General features: G+C 40.0%; 1 protein-coding gene across 1 annotated transcript in view; it reads left to right on the top strand.

The window, feature by feature from the left end:
* IQCJ (IQ motif containing J) overlaps positions 1 to 20,015 on the top strand; it is a 207,743-nt gene that overhangs the window by 175,234 nt on the left and 12,494 nt on the right. The window contains exons 2-3 of the mRNA XM_033203005.1: positions 6,721 to 6,785; positions 13,909 to 13,989. Of these exons, the coding sequence (XP_033058896.1) occupies positions 6,721 to 6,785; positions 13,909 to 13,989 (146 nt within the window). The remainder of the gene's footprint in view (positions 1 to 6,720; positions 6,786 to 13,908; positions 13,990 to 20,015) is intronic.

The following is a 20,015-nucleotide window of genomic DNA, read 5'->3' as shown; positions in this document are numbered from 1 at the left end:
AATTACTTGGGATTTTTTGGGCCATTAAGCTACTAAAGTTTCTTTTCATGTTAGTCAGAATAACACATTCATTTATGCAGCAGGCAATATCAAGCACCTCTTCAATAACTCATTTTGGGAACACGCACATCAAAGTGAATAAGTTACCATCCCTGACCTTGAAGAGCTGAGTGGGGGAGGCAGGTAAACAGTAAATAGTAAAAATAGAGATCACCAGAGGTTGCAGAGGAAGGAGGGTGGGGTACTCAACTTTCTTGTTGGGTTAGAAATATCTTCTTGGAGGAGCGGAAAATTGGGGTCTTCCTGAAAGAAGAATGGTGTGCATCAGTAGAAGAGTTAGAGGCATGCTTCACTGAAATGTCCAGTGGGCATATGATTTCTGGGATTCTGTGATGAATCATTTGACTGGGCTCAGAGAAGTGTGTGTAGGGGCCAATGAGGTGGAGTGAGGAGAGGAGGGCTGGGCCCTGTCACACAGACCTTGGCTGAGGAGTTTGGAATCTATCCTGACAGCAATAGGGAGCTAGTAGAAAAATGGCATTGGTTTCTAGTAAGAAAATGGTATTGCCAGATATAAAATCAGAGACAATGGGACTAGTAAGAGAAACCAATGATGGGATAGATCTATTTGTATATGCTTTTAATAGTAAAATAAAACAAAGCTTTCTCAAAGGATTAAACTCTGAGTGAAGATCTGTGGAGTAATTTGACTTGCTTATTCATCTCTGAGAAAATGAGGACATGGTTTGGAACTTCCAGGCCAATTGAATTGAAGTGTTTTTGTATAGTTAGCTTAAATAACCAAATGATGAAATCAATCCTCCAAATTGTCAGCAGAGCAGCTGCTCAGAAAGCTCTTGTTGGTCATTGACCTTATGTTTAATATGATTTCCTAGAATGGGGATAGTCAGATATTGAATAAAGTACTGCATCAAAGCCCTCCCCACCCAGCAAGCTTTCTGCAATGAAATATCCAAGGAAAGGAGAGTGGCTGGCACAAACTGCAAAAAGGCTTTTCTTTATGCCTGCTAAGTCCCCAGAGAAAAAAGAATAGAAGAAAGCATGCCACACCCACATCTTGGAGAAGAAAGTGGCAGGACTGACAGTAGCTCCATCCCCTTTCTAATCATGATGCAGGGGGGGAAAAGCATTACAACATAAAAATTCATCTTTGGTTTTTAAGAATAGTTAAGATTTCTCATTCAAACTATTTCCTTGCTATATCAAAGCAGCTTCAAGTCTGACCATTTCCAGTCCTGCACCGCATAATGACATTTGGTCAATACTGATCACATATACAACCCATAACAACAAAACATTACAAAGGTTGCAATACAATATTTTTACTGTACTTTTTCTAGATTTGGATATGTTTAGATATACAAATATTTACCATTGTGTTATAATTTTCTTACAGTAACATATGCTTTATAGGTTTGTAACCCAGGAGCAATAGGCTGTATCACATCGCCCAGGTGTGTAGTAGGCTATACCATCTAGGTTTGTGTAAGCATACTCTCTGATGTTCAGACAATGATGAAATCTCCTAATGACAAATTTCTCAGGACATATCCTTGTTATTAAGCAACACATGATAATATATGACCTCAATTTGTTACTTATGTCATTGACGGTGGGGTGTGATATGATTTTAAAGAATTAGGTAGGAGGTGTAGGGGAAAATAGAGGATAAATGTGGAGGCTTATTCTTAGAATATGGAACCAGAGTCGAGAGGGCTAAAGAGTAAGTTTTATCCTGAAAATAAAATGTCATGTTAAAGATTACAAAGGATAATCTATCTATCTATCATCTCTCTCTTTCTACCTATTATAATTACTCTTTCACTTACTATAAATATTACAAATGTAATAACAGAGTTAAAACAAATATAAAGATGTTTATAAATCAGGTAGTTAAAGAGTTGAGGAATGATCGTTCTAACTGCCTAAAAAGAATCCTTGTGGCAATTAAATATTTAATTTTGCTTAAGCTTCTACCAGTCAAAGCAAAACAAATGACTTCATTAAGACTTTTAAGTTGTTATTGTTGATGAAAAGTAGTGTACTATTACATCAAAAGGGGCAAATATACCCTACTACTAAATTCTAAATTGTATTTCTCTTTCATTCCATTATATAAAAAGAGATCCAGCAGCAAAATAGACAGTGTTTTATATACACCCTGTATAATAGATCTCAATCCCTACCTCACCACAACATACATAAAAAGTAATTCACGGCCAGGCACCATGGCTCACGCCTGTAATCCCAGTACTTTGGGAGGCCAAGGTCCAGCACAACAGGAATGCACCACTACACCTGGCAATTTTTTTGTATTTTTTAGTAGAGATGGGGTTTCACCATGTTGGCCAGGCTAGTCTTGAACTCTAGACTTCAAGTGATCCACTTGAATCTAGTGAATGGAGACAATGAAACACAAATATATTAGGAAGTGATGAAGATCATAAAGAAGTGAATAAGAACATAAAGCACGGTAAACATAAAATAAGTAATGGGTGACGTTTTAGAGAGTTCAATCAAGGAAGGCTTTTTTGAGAAGGCAATATTTGAGCAAACACCTGGATGAAGTGAGGGAGCCATGTGAGGGTAATGTTGATTGTAATTGTGCACAGAATTAATGTTCTCTGTAAGAGGAACAGCGAAGATAAATGATCTAAAAGGGAGCAACCGTGGCTGTTTCTGAAACACCCCAAGACCAATATGGCTAGATCAGTGTGAGTTGTATGTATAGAGGGTGGTAGGAAATGAAGTCAGAGAGATAGGTGGGGGTTCATATTACATAGGGTTCTATAGGCCATGGTGATGAGTTTGGATTTTATTCCAAAAGTGGTGGAAAACCACTGAATTATGAAGAGGAAAATATCACTATCTACATTTGTTTAACTATGATGAATCAATAAATTAGTAGGTTGGTCTTCTTGCATGACAAGTATGTTCAGATGTTGGTAGATCAGAGTTGAAGTAGCAGCTCCATGGTTTCATCAAGGTCCCACACACCTTCTTTCTATTTTATTAACTTTAATGTGTGGTTTTCCTCCTTATAGGCACAATAACTTTTGCACTCTGGATTTCATTACTATGAACCCGGCAGGAAGAAGAAGGAAGACCAAACATTAAAAGCCACATGCCAGCTGACTCTTTTTTTTTTTTTTTTGGTATCAGAAAAACAATAGTTTATACAGAAGCCCCATTTAGTAGACTTATGCTCATATTCATATGAAGAAAAATTGATCTCAATCTTACCACACATCATACACAAAAATGAATTTAGTGTACTCCTAAATGTAAATGAACTATACATTTTCTAAGAGAAAATATAGGGGACTATATTTGCAACACTGGGGCAGGAAAATATTTCTTAGGATGCAGAAAATACTAAATAACAAAAATAAAATAATAAATCGCATTGCATCAAAATGAAAAGATTTGTTTGTCAAAATATATTGATTGGGAAGAAATATTAGCAACACATGCATCTGACAAAAGAGTTGTACCTTATAATATATAAAGAACTTCTACTGCTTGAAAAATAAGACATAAAACTCAGTTAAAAACACGTGCAAAAAATACTCAACATTATTAGTTATCAGAGAAATGCAGGTTGAAGTCACAATAAGATACCACAAATCCAGGAGAATAAAATGAAAAAGACTGACATTGAACGTTGGTGGGAATGTACAGCAGCTAGACTTCTCCTACATTGCTGGTTGGAATATAAAATAGTACAACCACTTTAGAAAACTTTGGAAGTTTCTTTAAAATTAAATATGTGACTGGGTGCAGTGGCTCATGCCAGTAATCCCAGCACTTTGGGAGGCTGAGGCAGGCGGATCACGAGGTCAGGAGATTAAGACCATCCTGGCTAACATGGTGAAATCTCGTCTCCACTAACAATACCAAAAATTAGGTGGGTGTGGTAGTGGGTGCCTGTAGTCCCAGCTACTCGGGAGGCTGAGGCAGGAGAATGGCTTGAACCTGGGAGGCGGAGCTTGCAGTGAGCCACGATTGCGCCACTGCACTCCAGCCTGGGCAACAGAGGGAGACTCCATCTCAAAAATAAATAAATAAATAAAAATAAAAGTTCAACATGTATTTACCTCATGAGGTAGCAATTTCATTCCTAGATATTTACTGAAGAAAAATGAAAACACATCCACAAACACACTTGCACAGCAGTCTTGTACAAACAGATTTGCACAACAATGATCATAGCAGCTTTATTCATACCAGGCCATATGGATATGAAAACAATTAGAATGCCCATTAACAGGAGAATGGATTATTGTGTATGTATACAATAGAAAACGACTCAGCAATAAAAAGAAATGAGCTACTGATATATGCAACGGACAGCATGGACAAATGTCAAAATACGATGTTGAGTTAATTAAGCTGGACACAATAGATAAATTTATACAAAAGTCTAGAACAGACAAAACTAATCTACACAGATAGAAATCCAAACAGGGATGCCTTTGGGATAGGAAAATTGATTGTAAAGGGGCACAAAGGAACTTCCTGGGAGTGATACATGTTCTATATATTGTTTTGGCTGTGGCTCTACCAATGGAAGCATTTGATAAAACTCACTGTATTGTATACTTATAAGGTGCATTTCATACTTTGTAAATTATACTCCAATTACAAAAGAAAACCCAGGTACTACAAGACCACTCAGGCTGATGTAAGAAGTGACTGATGCAGCCTAACATAAGAAGCAGGGCAATAATTAGAAGATTACCATGGTTGGCTTAGACCAGACTGAGAGGTGGCCAAGTCCCAAATATATTTTGAAAGTGGGGTCACTAAGAGTAGCTCATTGATTGACTATAGATGGTGAGAGGAAGAAATGAGTAAAGTCTTGTTCTTAGGTTTAACTCTTCATAGCTTGGTGAATAGTGATGCCATTTGCTAAAATGAGGAAGAAGCAGTGAAGAAGGAGGTTTGGGTAGGAGGATATAAGCAGGGATATCAACATTTTGCTTTTGAGCTTGAGATGCTTGTCAAACACGTACATGGAACTGTCAAGTAGGCAGGGTGAATGCAGAAGAGTGAAGTTAGAGAAGAGGTCAAGTACAAATATAAAATAGAAGCTGTGAGACCGGCTGAGATCCCCTGAGGAGTTAAGACAGATAGAGAAGAGGACAGATAACTGAGACTGGCAGCTGGCATGTTTCCAGAGGTTTTGTAGGAGTGGCGAAGATCTGAGGAGCAAAGAGGGTCCCACCCGACCTCCACACCATGTAGTATGTAGCATGTGGGGAAGAAATGGCCACCTCTTAAGAGGACTGCAGGGGAGAGGGTGTGCTCAGGTACTCAGCCAACTTTTTCATATGCAAAATCCTCTATATACTAGACCTCTTTTCTAAACAATTATTTGCTCTTCTTACTCTAACAAAAACTTAGCTGTCCCAGAACAGTGAGGCATAGTTTAGTTAGAACAACATAATTAAGGGCATATTCAAAGAAGTTGTGGAGATACAGGATTTTGCTGATGACAGACGTAAAGGACCCATTGGAAAGGTTGGAAGGACTGGGGAGAGGTGAGTGATTAGGCCACATTCTGGAATGCGGTATGGGTTTAAGAGATTGCGTAGTGGGAGAGGTGATCTAGGTGACTTGGGTGTCTGGTGGGTTATAAGCATGTAGAGAGACTAGTCCTGATGGTCTTTTGGATGTAACTGAATAATTATTTCTAACTGCGGCTTCCCCTTGGGACTGGTCACTTTGACAGTTTCTGGTAGGGGGTAAGAGGTGTGGCAAATGGTATGGTAGGTAGTGTGGCCTCAGGGAATGGTGGTCTTCCCAGGAACAGAGTTCTGTGAGTCTTCCTTAAATCCTGCCATGATAAGACTGAAGAAGGGAGTCTTACCAGGAACGTGGGTCAAATCCTGTCACACCTCTGTGGTCAGAGAAATGAGATTACAGAGACAACAAATGCCTGGAATTCAGGGAAGGGGTGTGTGCGTGTGTGTGTGTGTGTGTGTGTGTGTCTGAGTGTGTGGGCTACGGAGAAGAGGTTGCCAAGAGTTACTAAGAGACAAGAGAGGATGGTTGCTGAATGGCCAAATGCAGCATGCAGGCATTAGTGTCTCTTACCCAGCAACCAGCAATGACATTACTGTTGAGAAAGTGAATTTGGAAAGAGTGTGGGTGGATCTATGTAAACATATCCAAACTCTGAAAAAAAAAAAAAACAGGAAACATTATCTTTAGTGAGTAAAAAAAAAAAATCACACAATTTGAGTGACAATATTCTAATTTGATCAAGGATCATGCTGTATTTTTGTGTGTTTAAACACTTAACCATCACAAAGTCCAGAACTCTTTTTTTTTTTGAGACAGAGTCTCGCTCTGTCACCCAGGCTGGAGTGTAGGGGCACAATCTGGGCTCACTGCAAACTCCGCCTCCCGTGTTCACACCATTCTCCTGCCTCAGCCCCCGAGTAGCTGGGACTACAGGTGCCTGCCACCACGCTTGTCTAATTTTTTGTATATTTAGTAGAGACGGGGTTTCACCATGTTAGCCAGGATGGTCTCGATCTCCTGACCTCGTGATCCGCCCACCTCGGCCTACCATAGTGCAGTCCAGAACTCTTAATGTTGTGTTGTATCAATTTTGCTAACACGTATGCTTGAATAGTATTGCTCAGAAGTAGCTGGTGATAATTTGTAAGATATATCTTTTCTTTTTCACAGGAAGAACTGAAAAGATTGCAGAATCCTCTAGAACAAGTTAATGATGGAAAATATTTACTTGAAAAGTAAGTAAAAAGTTTAAGTTAAATCATTTGCATGGTTGGAAAGCTTGAGTACAATGAAAATCTTTCTGGTAAAAATAAGCAAATTGGACAGATTCTTGTTATCATTGTGGTCAGAGCCCAGAAAGGTGGCTCATTTGAGATATAAGTAGATAAATGTATGACTAGCTGAGCAATGATACGCAAGCTCTACTGCTTAACAGAGTAATACGATGCCTGGAAGATGTTTCTGGTGGTATGTCTGAGGGCTTGAAACTTAACTCTGACCTGTCTTAGTCTTTTAATCAGGGACATTTATAAAAGGCAGGCACAAAATTTGTGAAAAGTACAAAGCTAACACTAAGACTAATAGACTGAACATTCAAATTAACACTACAGAATGGGACAAAATTGAGCTAAGATAAAGCAAAAAGAAGAGATGAAATTGAACAGAGATAAAAGTAAACATTTATAATGTACCCTGTACTGTTGAACACTCACAGACACTCCTCATCAAATTCTGATTATAGCCTTTTGATATAGGCATTATTATTTCCATTTCACAGATGAGGAAAAACAGACTCAGAGAGGTTTCAGCAACTCCATGTATACTCAGCTAGAGAGTGGTGAGAATGGGAAATAAACCCAGGTTTGGTTGCCTCCAGAATCCTTGCTCTCAATCACTGGCTGGGCCCCAATGTACTCAGGACCAGTCAAGCCAGTTGGGTGTCATGCTTGGCTCTGGACACTACGTTTAAGAATCACATTGATTGCGTCCTTTGTAGGGACATGGATGCAGCTGGAAACCATCATTCTTAGCAAACTATCACAAGAAGAGAAAACCAAACACCGCATGTTCTCACTCATAGGTGGGAACTGAACAATGAGATCACTTGGACTCGGGAAGGGGAACATCACACACTGGGGCCTATCAGGGGGAGGGGGGAGGAGGGAGGGATTGCATTGGGGAGTTATACATGATATAAACGTTATGCACATGTACCCTAGAACTTAAAGTATAAAAAAAAAAAAAAAAAAGAATCACATTGACATTCCCAAGAGTATTCGAAAGAGGTCAATTAAAATTGTGAGAGTTCTGGAACCATGTGAAACTACTACAAGGAGCTGAGGATGTGTAGCTTGGAGAAAAGAAGTCTCAGAAGAAACGTAATAGCTATCCTCAAACATCTGAAGGATGTTCCTATAAAAGAGAGGCTAAGTTGCTCTTCCTGCTCCAGAAAATAGAACAAGAGTCAATGCGTAGGATATATGGAGAAACAGCGTTGTAACTCAGATAAGGAAAAGATTCTGTAAAAGTTCAGCCTACCCCCAAAGAGAATGAACTTTGTTAAGAAGTGAGCCATGTAGGGGCAGAAAGGCATCACACCTTTCCTCACTCATTGTAAGGAGCACAGCCAACACTCATGTAACAAAAGACAGGTTAACAAAAGAAAAGCACAACAAGCTTATTTAATCAGGGTTCTTTATTTTATTTTATTTTTTTGAGATGGAGTCTCACTCTGTCGCCCAGGCTGGAGTGCAGTGGCACTATCTCAGCTCACTGCAACCTCCACCTCCTGGGTTCAAGTGATTCTTCTGCCTCAGCCTCCTGAGAAGCTGGGATTACAGGCACGTGCCACCACACCGGGTTACTTTTTGTGTTTTTAATAGGGTCAAGGTTTCACCGTGTTGCCAGGCTGGTCTCAAACTCCTGACCTCAAGTGATCCGCCCACCTCAGCCTACCAAAGTGTTGGGATTACAGGCGTGAGCCACTGCGCCCAGTCTATTTAATCAGGATTCTATGTGACTTGGGAGCCTTCAGAAATGAAAACCTGGGGAAAATTGTTCACTTTTATACTTAATTTTGATGAAGAATGGACAGCCCTGTAGAAATGTCATGGGACAAAAAGGAAGGATCTAATACATGAGGTGGAAAAACCCAGCAAGGCTGTCTGTTCACATTCTTCTTGGCCTCTCTGTGCCTCTCCTTCCTCTTGGGCATGGGGCAAGAACCTCTGGAATGAGGGTCTTAGGACTTTCCATCAGATTAGGTAGGTCAGAGAATTTCTTTATGACCAGATTTTATACAGAAAGGCAGGGGAAGTTTAGAGCAATATTTTTAGATTTTGTAGCTTGTTTGTGGGAGAGGGGTTCTAGTTTTCATGACCTGCCTCGTGGAAGAGGAATTCTGGTTTTTATGACTTGCATCATGGAAGAAAGAGGGGCAGGGACAGAAGGGCAAGAGAAGGTCAGAGAGAAAGAGACTTTGCTTCTCCTTCGGTTCAAAGAACTGAGCGTGCCAAACACCATACTTTACAGTACGTGCTGTGCCCCACTAGCTGATAAGATACTGGAAGTGCCCAAGAAGAGTGTAAATGACTATACATCTGAAATGTTGTTAAAAAATATCCCGGAAAATGGAAAACTTTGGGTTTGATGCCTCTTTCTACTTTTTCTAAGCTTTGTCAGTCTAGACAAAAGTTTTAACCACCTTGAGCCCCACTATACTCATCTTTAAAAATGAGAATAGTAGTCTTGACTTGACTGTCTTATTGAGAGCATTAAATGAGACAGCCCATAATAGCCTGATGCCTTCAATGCTGGCTCCTTTCCTTTCCATCTGGGCAAGGGTTTGGACAAGACAGTTTCAAAGGTTCATTACATCTGCACGATCCTAAGAATCTGCCATGTCATCACATTGAAAGGCAGTTTCAGCCCTTTGGACAAATGAAGTTTCTGTTCATATATTTTTATTATGCCTGCTCTCATTAATATGAATAAATAAGAATAAAATAGTAGAATTTCCCTCCACCACCACCATCACTAGCTACATGTAAACAATACCTAGAGAGTTTTTTGCTGACTCTAGAATGAAGACTTTTCTTTTATAGAGATTAGTGTTGTAATGACATTAGGCTAAATCAGTTATTTTTCACCTTGGCTGCACTTAGAATCAGCTGGGGAGCTTAATAAAAATGCCCTGGCTTAAGCTCCACTCTAGACAAATTGAATTAGATTCTCAGAGGATGAGGCCCTGGAATCAGTATTTCTTAACATCTTCCTTCATGTAGCTCTAACGAGGAGTTGGGATTGAGAACCAGTAGTGTAAATATATTTTAGATTCATTTCACTTATTCAGTAATCTGCTCATGCAGCTTAATTCTGCGAAGACACTTTCTCTATGATGTTTGGCCCATTTATTTATTATACCTGGCCATGCTGGTTTTTCATTATTGATTTTTTTTTTGAGATGGGGTCTTGCTTTGTCGCCCAGGCTGGAGTGCAGTGGTGCAATCTCGGCTCACTGTAACCTCCACCTCCTGGGTTCAAGCAATTCTCCTGCCTCAGCCTCCTGAGTAGCTGGGATTATAGGTGCCTGCCACCACACCCAGCAAATTTTTGTATTTTTAGTAGAGACAGAGTTTAACCATGTTAGCCAGGCTGGTCTCGAACTACTGACCTTAGGTAATCCACCCACCTTGGCCCCCCAAAGTGCTGGGATTACAGACGTAAGCCACTGCACCCAGCCCATTATTGATTTTGATGTAGGAAATGGAGTTTTTTTTTGTTCTGCTAATTGACCACAATTCTATATTAAACCTCTCACTAACACCAGCATGTATCTCTCTCAGCTGTCTGCTCTCAGGACGATATTTGGAAATTAATGATATATATGTGGGCTTCCATCTGCCCTACCCTGCTCTTTCCGCTTTATTATTCAGAGGCCTGAGAAAGCTAAAACCTTCTGGAAATAAGCAGTCTGTTTTGTGTGCTTATTTTTTTTCAATCCTGATTGAGAAATTCCAGCAATGGGAATTAAATATTTCCTTCAAAGTACATGGGCCCATGGGGGTAAACTTTCCTTTCATGCTTGTCCAGGACAGAGAGAAAATAAGCAGTGACCGCCAGCCCTAACAACTATACCCATTTGCCTGGAATTCTGGAGATTTTTTTGGTCTGTTTCAGGTCAGGACTATGTCCTTGAAAGCTGTCAAATTTGATTGAAAAATTGGTATACTTTGAGTGAGCAGATTAGGCATTTCGTTATAGCTGCAGCTGACTTAGGTGCTGATGTAAATCATCTCAGCTACTTGAAATGACCATAAGTTAAGTGATAGTGGTGTCAGAACAGTGGATCGGTTATTCCCCCTTGGAACATTACATTTATTCTGAATGTTCAACAGGGTTTTGTGGTAGAGAGTTAGTGTGAAGGGGAGGGAAGCTGCAGCTCCATACTATCTGAGACCATTGGCAGAGCCAATCAAGTGCATTTGTGTGCGCACACACACACACACACACACATATACGAGCTTAGCAAAGCTTGGCATGTGCCAATAAACAGAGAAGAGCAATTGGTAAGGCCATTAATTGGAATGTTGCTTATGACTCCATTGTTTATGAAAATCACTTATTAACTTAAGTAAGACCTTAGGCTGACTGCTGTATTTTTGTAAATATTAAATCAGCCTGGGTTTCTGGTAGGAGATGTGTGATTGCAAGTTGCACATTGTACTGAGGTGTAATCACTTTATTACCCATAGACAATTATTGATGGAATGAACTAAAGCTATCAGATTTAAGCCAACAGGTATTGGTAGTTTATAGTTTGGTGAGGATATATAAATTATATCCCCAAATTAGCAAATGTGTTAATATTGTGAAAGTTTTATTTTCTTTATGAAAACATTGGCTCTGTCTTTGTTATGTATCTACAGGCCCTACAATATATAACTTTATTGCTTAATTTGTAATTAATAAGTAACAGAGTCTTAAAGTACCTTGTCATAAGGCTGCTGTTTCTACAAGACCATACAATTATAAAAATAAGACTTTCTGTGTTAGTCCATTCTCACACTGCTATGAAGAAATACCTGAGACTGGGTAATTTATAAAGAAAAGAGATTTAATTAACTCATATTTCCACATGGCTAGGGAGGCCTCAGGAAACTTGCAATCTTGGTGGAAGGCACCTCTTCACAGAGCGGCAGGAGAGAGAATGAGTGCCCAGTAATCGGGGGAAGCCCCTTATAAAACCGTCAGATCTTGTGAGAACTCACTGTCATGAGAACAGCATGAGAGAAACTGCCCCCATGTTTCAGTTATCTCCACCTGGTCTCATCCTTGACATGTGGGGATTATTACAATTCAAGGTGAGATTTGGGTTGGGGACACAGCCAGATCATATCACTTTCTATGCCCACCTACCCAGGATTAGGTTCCTGTGTGCTTCTCCTTTAATAATATCTGTCACACTTGCAAATACTTATATAATGTTCATGTTCTCCTAGATTGTGGGACCACAGGAACAGGGACCATGTCTAGTGTTTTCACCATTTTATCCTCCATGCTTTGCATCATTCCTGGCACACAGGAGACGTTAAATATATGTGTAGAATAAGTGATTAACAATGAATTAGTAATGCACCCTGAATACCAATGGCACAGAATAAACAAGAGTGCTTCTTTGCCCCTCAACAACCAGGCTGAGCAACCCCAAACTATCTTGGGGTGCTGACATCACCTACTTGCCATGTAGGAATTTTTGTGCTCTCCTGTGTTTTCCCTACCGCCCGATCATTCCTTTCTAAAAAGAAAAAAATACATTTGTGATTCTAAGGGATCTCTCCAGCACAATTTTTTTCTTTCTTTCTTTTTTTTTTTTTTTTTTTTCCTTTTCTTTACTGCCAGTGCAGTCTTACTTCTCGTAACCTGGACTATTTGAATAGCTTTCTAACTAGTTTTATTTCACTCTCCTTGCTCACTCCCACCACAAATCATCCTTAAACCCTTCATTGATCATATTTCCCTGCTCCAAATGCATGGAGCTCCCTGCTGCAATAGATTATGATCTACAGTATGAAAAATTTTATAAAGTTTTTCACACTGTAGATCATAATCTATTGATGGTTTGTTAAATAAATTTGGTGGGTCACCACTGGCCTTTTAAAAAAGTTTCAAATATAAATCAGAAATCAAAGTACATCACATGTAGTTGGGGAAGTAATGTTTCTTGAAATTTTTGTTACACACACACACACACACCCACACACACACACACGGCCCTACCTTACCACATGCATGAGTATTGAATTGGGATGTTGAATATATTACCTATGAAAACTTCAGTCAGTGGGATTAAGTATAATAATCCTGATATTAAAATACTCCAACCAGTGCCTTCTGGTGGAGAGAGCAGTGAGATGTGAGTTTTCACGTGGTTCCTCCTGTACAGTAAATTTAACATAATCTCTGCAAGCTTCAGATTTTTCAGCTCTACAGTGGGGAAAGTGATACTTAGTTAATGGAAGTTACTGTGATAAATAAGATAATGAATATAAAATGTCTATGACAGTGTTTTATACACAGTATGGGATCAGTAACTATTAGCTTTCTGCTTATCAAAGCTGATTTCCTTTTGTTCTCCTATTTTTTTCATCCACTTCCACCAAATTTCTCTTTACTTTCTAAAATTATCCTTTGAATGTTTTCACCTCTACTATTTGTTTTGTAGTCTCCCTCATATGTTGCTCTTCACTCTCAGCTTACCTACTTCCTATCCATTCTTCAAAATTCATCCCAAGAGCTGCCTTCTCCGTGAAGCCCTTCTTGATTGTTGTAGCACTAAGAGTGCTGTAAGCTCCCTGAAAGCAGTGATCATTTCTCTATAGTCCTTGCCTCTCTACAGGTCAAAGATCCATGCTTTGTTCCCAGTGGAAGCGCTGAAACAGCTTAAAAATGAAAGGAGGGAAGGTCCAGTGGCAGTGGTACTACAGGGGATGAGTAAGGTCTTCTCTACATCTTACTAGTTGGCCAGTATCATGGAATTTATAACCCTCTCCTTGTGTTTTTTCTCCCCCTGAAATTGTCCAATGTGCTCCTTTTCTTTTCTCTTAAAGGAAATGATTTTCATACCATAGCTATGAATGTTAGGTTGAGAACAGCAAAAGGACAACAGAAAAAAAAGTCAAAGTCACATTTTTTTTCATGATATGGTTACTTATCCATCATCCATCAACAGGAACTTTAATAAATTAAAATGAACAAAATTATATCTTGTTTTACAAATAAGTATAAATTAGCAGTATTATTGCTATAAATGTTAAGCTTCTGGATTGAGAGATATTGAGACATTATTTCTGTTTCTAGTCACCAGCTGGCCATGGATACGGAGAATAATATTGAAAAATATCCCCTCAATGTACAGCCCTTGGAATCAAAGGTGAAAATGTAAGTTATTTCAAAGTATAAATTAAGCAATTAGTTCTACAGTTCTTGTTTTATGAATTACTGAATAAATCTGGAATTTTCGGGTACAACAGTTATGCATCTTTATTTTACATTCATGTGCTGCACATTATTTCCTCCCGCTTCTAAGCCGGAACACAGCTACTTTGGGTGCACAGCGCTGTCTACTGGGTAGTACAGGGAATTATTTGCTTGCCATTGCTTTTACCACTTCTTGGTTTTTCCATTTCTGGTCTAGTACAATCCTTTAACTTCCACTAGCATTTTCCTTTGCCTTTCATCTTAGTAACTTGGTTAATTCTGTCTTAGAATAATTTGGTTATTTCCACCTCAAGCCATCTATTTATTAAACACACACACACACAAACACACACCCTTTTAAAAATCTTCTTTCTATTTCAGCTTCTGTTCAATTATTTTGGGAAAATGTTCCTTCTCTTCTTTTTTCTCACTTCCTATCCTTTTCTTCTTGTTCTCTCTTAAGACACCCAAATGTAAGCCTCCTCCCCCATTATAAATGACTATTACCTTAAAATAGTGCTAAAAACATTTCAATATTAACAAAATGAAACTAACAAGATCCAAAATGAGAAAGACTTTATTATAGAAAAAAATATTAACCTTCTCAAACCAGTTTTAAGTAGAGAAGGGGCCTATTATAATTGGAAGCAATTTCAAAAATATTTATGACTGTTTTCTGAGATCTTTTCCTGTTCTGATTTTCCTTCAGAGGCATATATGAGAAATGCCAGTGAGTGTATATTTAATCTCTCTCCCCATCCCCTCCCTCACAAACTCTCTCTCTCTCTCAGTTTAACACTCCAAGAAGCATGAGAATTTAAACAAGAATGTTAACATATCTGAGCTTGGTCAGAATCACTGATCATTGTTTTAAAGTGCAAGGAGGAACCTTTTAGAAAAGAAATCACCCTAAAAAAGGGCACCTTGAGGTGTGTACAACTTTGAACAACAAGAAGTCGTTGCTGGACTTAGGAACTAAAGCAGAAATGACACAAATACATAATATCCTGCTGGATACAAGCAAATACTAATACATATCCCTATAAATCTATGTTAACCTTAGTCATCAGTAAAAAGCTTGCCTCTGCATGAGCATATAAGGTTACCGCTCAAGATAAAGTCCAAACAAGACTTCTGAACCAGTTGGGTGCCCAGCTAGAAAGTTCTGTGTCACACTTACTAAATACATAATGAATCAGACTATCGAATCATTTTGTGTAAGCAGTGTGTCAGCCTCACTACACAGGACTTTAGTTTGCCAACATAGGTTGCTTTATCATTAGGAATTTTCTCATTAAGATAAGGTTCTTTTAAATGAAATGTGCTGGTGAAAGAAAAGTTGGTGTATGAAAAATTAGTGTTTAATGTGAATGCTGAAATTAAGTTAGAAAAACTCCTGGGTCTTTTTTAGTTTCCATCACCGTCAATATGTAGGGGCTGCGGGGTAGGTACTAGGAGAAGGATTAGGCAAAGAAAAAATCTCTGTGCTTCAGATTCCAGCCAGCTAAGAGAGCCTGAGATTTTATATTTGTTGATTTGATGGAGGAGTCTCAGCTCAATGAGGTACAAACAGAATGGTTCTTATCTCTTCTAATAATTCTGAATCCCATGTCTGTTCCCTGGAGAGAAAGAAGGGAGAGAATACTTAATCTTGCTGAATAATGGAACTTGACTCCCATTGGAGAGCTTAGTCTAGTTCAGTGACTTTTGTCTAATCTGGTTATTAAATTCTTAACTCTCATGGCAGGTTGAAAATCTCCCCTCTGCTTACAGGAGACCTTTTCTACAGCTGTGTATTCTGCTTCCTTCCTTTCACTCTCCTCTTACTTATCTCCCCTTCTCTCCTCCCTCCTTCTGCCTTCCTTTATCAGTGTTATCTCTCCCACCCCCCTGTGCTAAACACCCCTAGACTGCCCCAGGTTTCCTGTGAATAGATGGCAGACACTTTCACTCTCAGCAGTTGTTCCCTTTAAAAACTGTTCTATGTTTGGGGACTCTGAGGGAGGGAGTCGTTGGGTCTCCTCTAAGCTCCCCCAATGGTATAGGCTGCTCATCCTCACTGGGTTTGTGCCTCTTGCTCTGTGGGGGCTTTGCCCCATGATGCACCAAGCAGTGCCTTCCTCCAGCCAACCGTGGCATCTTCAACAGGGACAATCTTGGAATATTCTCATTCCTGCTTTCCAAGAGAAGTTTTTTAGTCCTGCAGAGCATTGGATATAAAAGATGGACCCTTGTCCAAGGTACCACAGTCACCCTCTATTATCACAGGCTTTCTCTTAGGGCCTTTTGACTTCTTTTGTGGGGACCAACTGACAGTCTGTCTTCCCCCAGGGGTAGAGGGAAGTGAGGGTCACTCCACCATAAAATCCCCTCTTCTGAAGGCTCTCCTTTCCCCTCCCTGATGAGAAGAGAGTAAACAGTTCCCATACAGGGTGTTTGGCTAGTCTAGTGCCTGCAAGCCCTGAGGGGGATGGAGGTGCTGTGGCAAGGCAATCTCTGAATGTTAAAGAGAGGAAAGATGAGACCTGTTCTCAGGTGTAGGCTGCCTTCACTGTCTACCTGTGGGAATCCCAGGATGGGAGTCAGAATAGCAGGAAAGGGTCTCGGATGGTTCCTCATACTCAGGACATCGTGAAAAGGAAAGAATTTATAAGAAAGTGTAAACCTGCATGTGGCAGTGCAAAGTATCAGTGGCGGGAGGCAGAGGCCTGTCAGAAAGTGTGGCTCAGTGAAAAAATGTGTGAGTGTCGGGGAGGGTGTGTGTATCAAAGTTGAAGGGAGTGTCAGAAAGGGTCCATTACCTGGTTCATGAATGCAACTGTTAAGAGGTAATTTTGAGTATTAGACCAGAGGATCAAAAGAGTGCGTCAAAAGGGCAAAAGCAATCAAGATCACGTGGCTATTAATGAAAAGGCTTTTGGGGGAGGTAAAAGGCAAGTTCTCCGAAGATCAAACAAAGGCAAGCCTCTCAAGTCAGAAAATTTGTGAGAGTAAAAGTAATAGTGAAAACACCAAAAGGAAGGCTCTCTGAGCAACTCTAAGGCTAAAGATGAATGTGTTCCCAAGAGCCTTAAGGCTGGAACGAGCTTTGGGGGATGAAGGTGCACAGCAAAGGAATGCAGGCTTAGTGAGAAGAACTCACAGCACAGGAAGAGGTGGGCTCCCCAAGCCCCAACAAGCTGCTGCCGTCCATCTTGTAAGTCACTCTTTACATGTTGTAGCAAGATCTAAAACAGATCTTCCCAATACAAACCCTTGTGTAAAAGTTGTTCATTAGCTATGTGCAATCCTCCAATCCCCTTCCTTACATTTTAACAATGTATTTACTTTGTGATGGAACAACATAGAGATGTATTGAATACAAATTGCTTTTTTGAAAGTCAGCTCAATAAATATGCTCAATTGCTCAATTTTTATTATTATATTTGATTTTGCAATGAAACAACATTTAGGTTCTATAAAGGAGAGGGGGGGAGACACACACACACACACACAGAGAGAGCATTTCCTTTTTATTATTATTATTATACTTTAACTTCTAGGGTACATGTGCATAACGTGCAGGTTTGTTACATATGTATACTTGTGCCATGTTGGTGTGCTGCACCCATCAACTCGTCAGCACCCATCAATTTGTCATTTATATCAGGTATAACTCCCAGTGCAATCCCTCCCCCCTCCCCCCTCCCCATGATAGGCCCCGATGTGTGGTGTTCCCCTTCCCGAGTCCAAATGATCTCATTGTTCAGTTCCCACTTATGAGTGAGAACATGCGGTGTTTGGTTTTCTGTTCTTGTGATAGTTTGCTGAGAATGATGGTTTCCAGCTGCATCCATGTCCCTACAAAGGATGCAAACTCATCCTTTTTTATGGCTGCATAATATTCCATGGTGTATATGTGCCACATTTTCTTAATCCAGTCTGTCACAGATGGACATTTGGGTTGATTCCAAGTCTTTGCTATTGTGAATAGTGCCGCAATAAACATACGTGTGCATGTGTCTTTATAGCAGCATGATTTATAATCCTTTGGGTGTATACCCAGTAGTGGGATGGCTGGGTCATATGGTACATCTAGTTCTAGATCCTTGAGGAATTGCCATACTGTTTTCCATAATGGTTGAACTAGTTTACAATCCCACCAACAGTGTAAAAGTGTTCCTATTTCTTCACATCCTCTCCAGCACCTGTTGTTTCCTGACTTTTGAATGATTGCCATTCTAACTGGTGTGAGATGGTATCTCATTGTGGTTTTGATTTGCATTTCTCTGATGGCGAGTGATGATGAGCATTTTTTCATGTGTCTGTCTGTATGAATGTCTTCTTTTGAGAAATGTCTGTTCATATCCTTTGCCCACTTTTTGATGCGGTTGTTTGTTTTTTCCTTGTAAATTTGAGTTCTTTGTAGGTTCTGGATATTAGCCCTTTGTCAGATGAGCAGGTTGCAAAAATTTTCTCCCATTCTGTAGGTTGCCTGTTCACTCTGATGGTAGTTTCTTTTGCTGTGCAGAAGCTCTTTAGTTTAATTAGATCCCATGTGTCAATTTTGGCTTTTGCTGCCGTTGCTTCTGGTGTTTTAGACATGAAGTCCTTGACCATGCCTATGTCCTGAATGGTACTACCTGATTTGCTTTCCAGGCTCACCAGGGCGAGTAGTAAAGGACCAGTGAGTAGGCAAGGCTAGGAGCAAAACTGCAAATTTATTTTTTTGGTCACCTAGCTTCAGGAAAGAAGGTGTCGAGGGTAAGGTCTGTCAGCCTCTGGCAAAGGAGGCCGAGAGAGTCGCCCGGTGGAACTTTCGGGCAGAGTTCCTGCAGTCCCGACAGGAGTGGGGGCTGAAGAAGTGCCTGCAGTGTGCCCGCCAGGAGCGGCTTTTATATCCTGGGCCTGGGAGTGGGAGGGCAGTGGGCGGGACATAGGCAGGTCGGAGGCTGGGCGGTAGGCGTGGCTAGGTGGGTTCCGGTTTTTCTCCGTCGGAGGTTGGGTTGCGCCTGCGCAGTCGACCTGTGTCTTTCCCAGCGTGGGAAAGTTGACAGTGAAGAACCTGGAACTGCGCCATCTTGCCTCCATTCATCCAAACACTACCTAGGTTTTCTTCTAGGGTTTTTATGGTATTAGGTCTAACGTTTAAGTCTCTAATCCATCTTGAATTAATTTTCGTATAAGGAGTAAGGAAAGGATCCAGTTTCAGCTTTCTACTTATGGCTAGCCAGTTTTCCCAGCACCATTTATTAAATAGGGAATCCTTTCCCCATTTCTTGTTTCTCTCAGGTTGTCAAAGATCAGATGGCTGTAGATGTGTGGTATTATTTCTGAGGACTCTGTTCTGTTCCATTGGTCTATATCTCTGTTTTGGTACCAGTACCATGCTGTTTTGGTTACTGTAGCCTTGTAGTATAGTTTGAAGTCAGGTAGCGTGATACCTCCAGCTTTGTTCTTTTGACTTAGGATTGTCTTGGCAATGCAGGCTCTTTTTTGGTTCCATATGAACTTTAAAGCAGTTTTTTCCAATTCTGTGGAGAAACTCATTGATAGCTTGATGGGGATGGCATTGAATCTATAAATTACCTTGGGCAGTATGGCCATTTTCATGATATTGATTCTTCCTATCCATGAGCATTGTATGTTCTTCCATTTGTTTGTGTCCTCTTTTATTTCACTGAGCGGTGGTTTGTAGTTCTCCTTGAAGAGGTCCTTTACATCCCTTGTAAGTTGGATTCCCAGGTATTTTATTCTCTTTGAAGCAATTGTGAATGGAAGTTCATTCCTGCTTTGGCTCTCTGTTTGTCTGTTACTGGTGTATAAGAATGCTTGTGATTTTTGCACATTAATTTTGTATCCTGAGACTTTGCTGAAGTTGCTTATCAGCTTAAGGAGATTTTGGGCTGAGACAATGGGGTTTTCTAAATATACAATCACGTCATCTGCAAACAGGGACATTTTGACTTCTTCTTTTCCTAACTGAATACCCTTGATTTCTTTCTCTT

This window comes from Trachypithecus francoisi, unplaced genomic scaffold (assembly GCF_009764315.1).
Source record: "Trachypithecus francoisi isolate TF-2019V2 unplaced genomic scaffold, Tfra_2.0 Lachesis_group0, whole genome shotgun sequence".
Lineage (NCBI taxonomy): Eukaryota > Metazoa > Chordata > Mammalia > Primates > Cercopithecidae > Trachypithecus > Trachypithecus francoisi.
The sequence above is the reverse complement of the archived record's forward strand: the minus strand, read 5'-3'. Positions and strand labels throughout refer to the sequence as shown.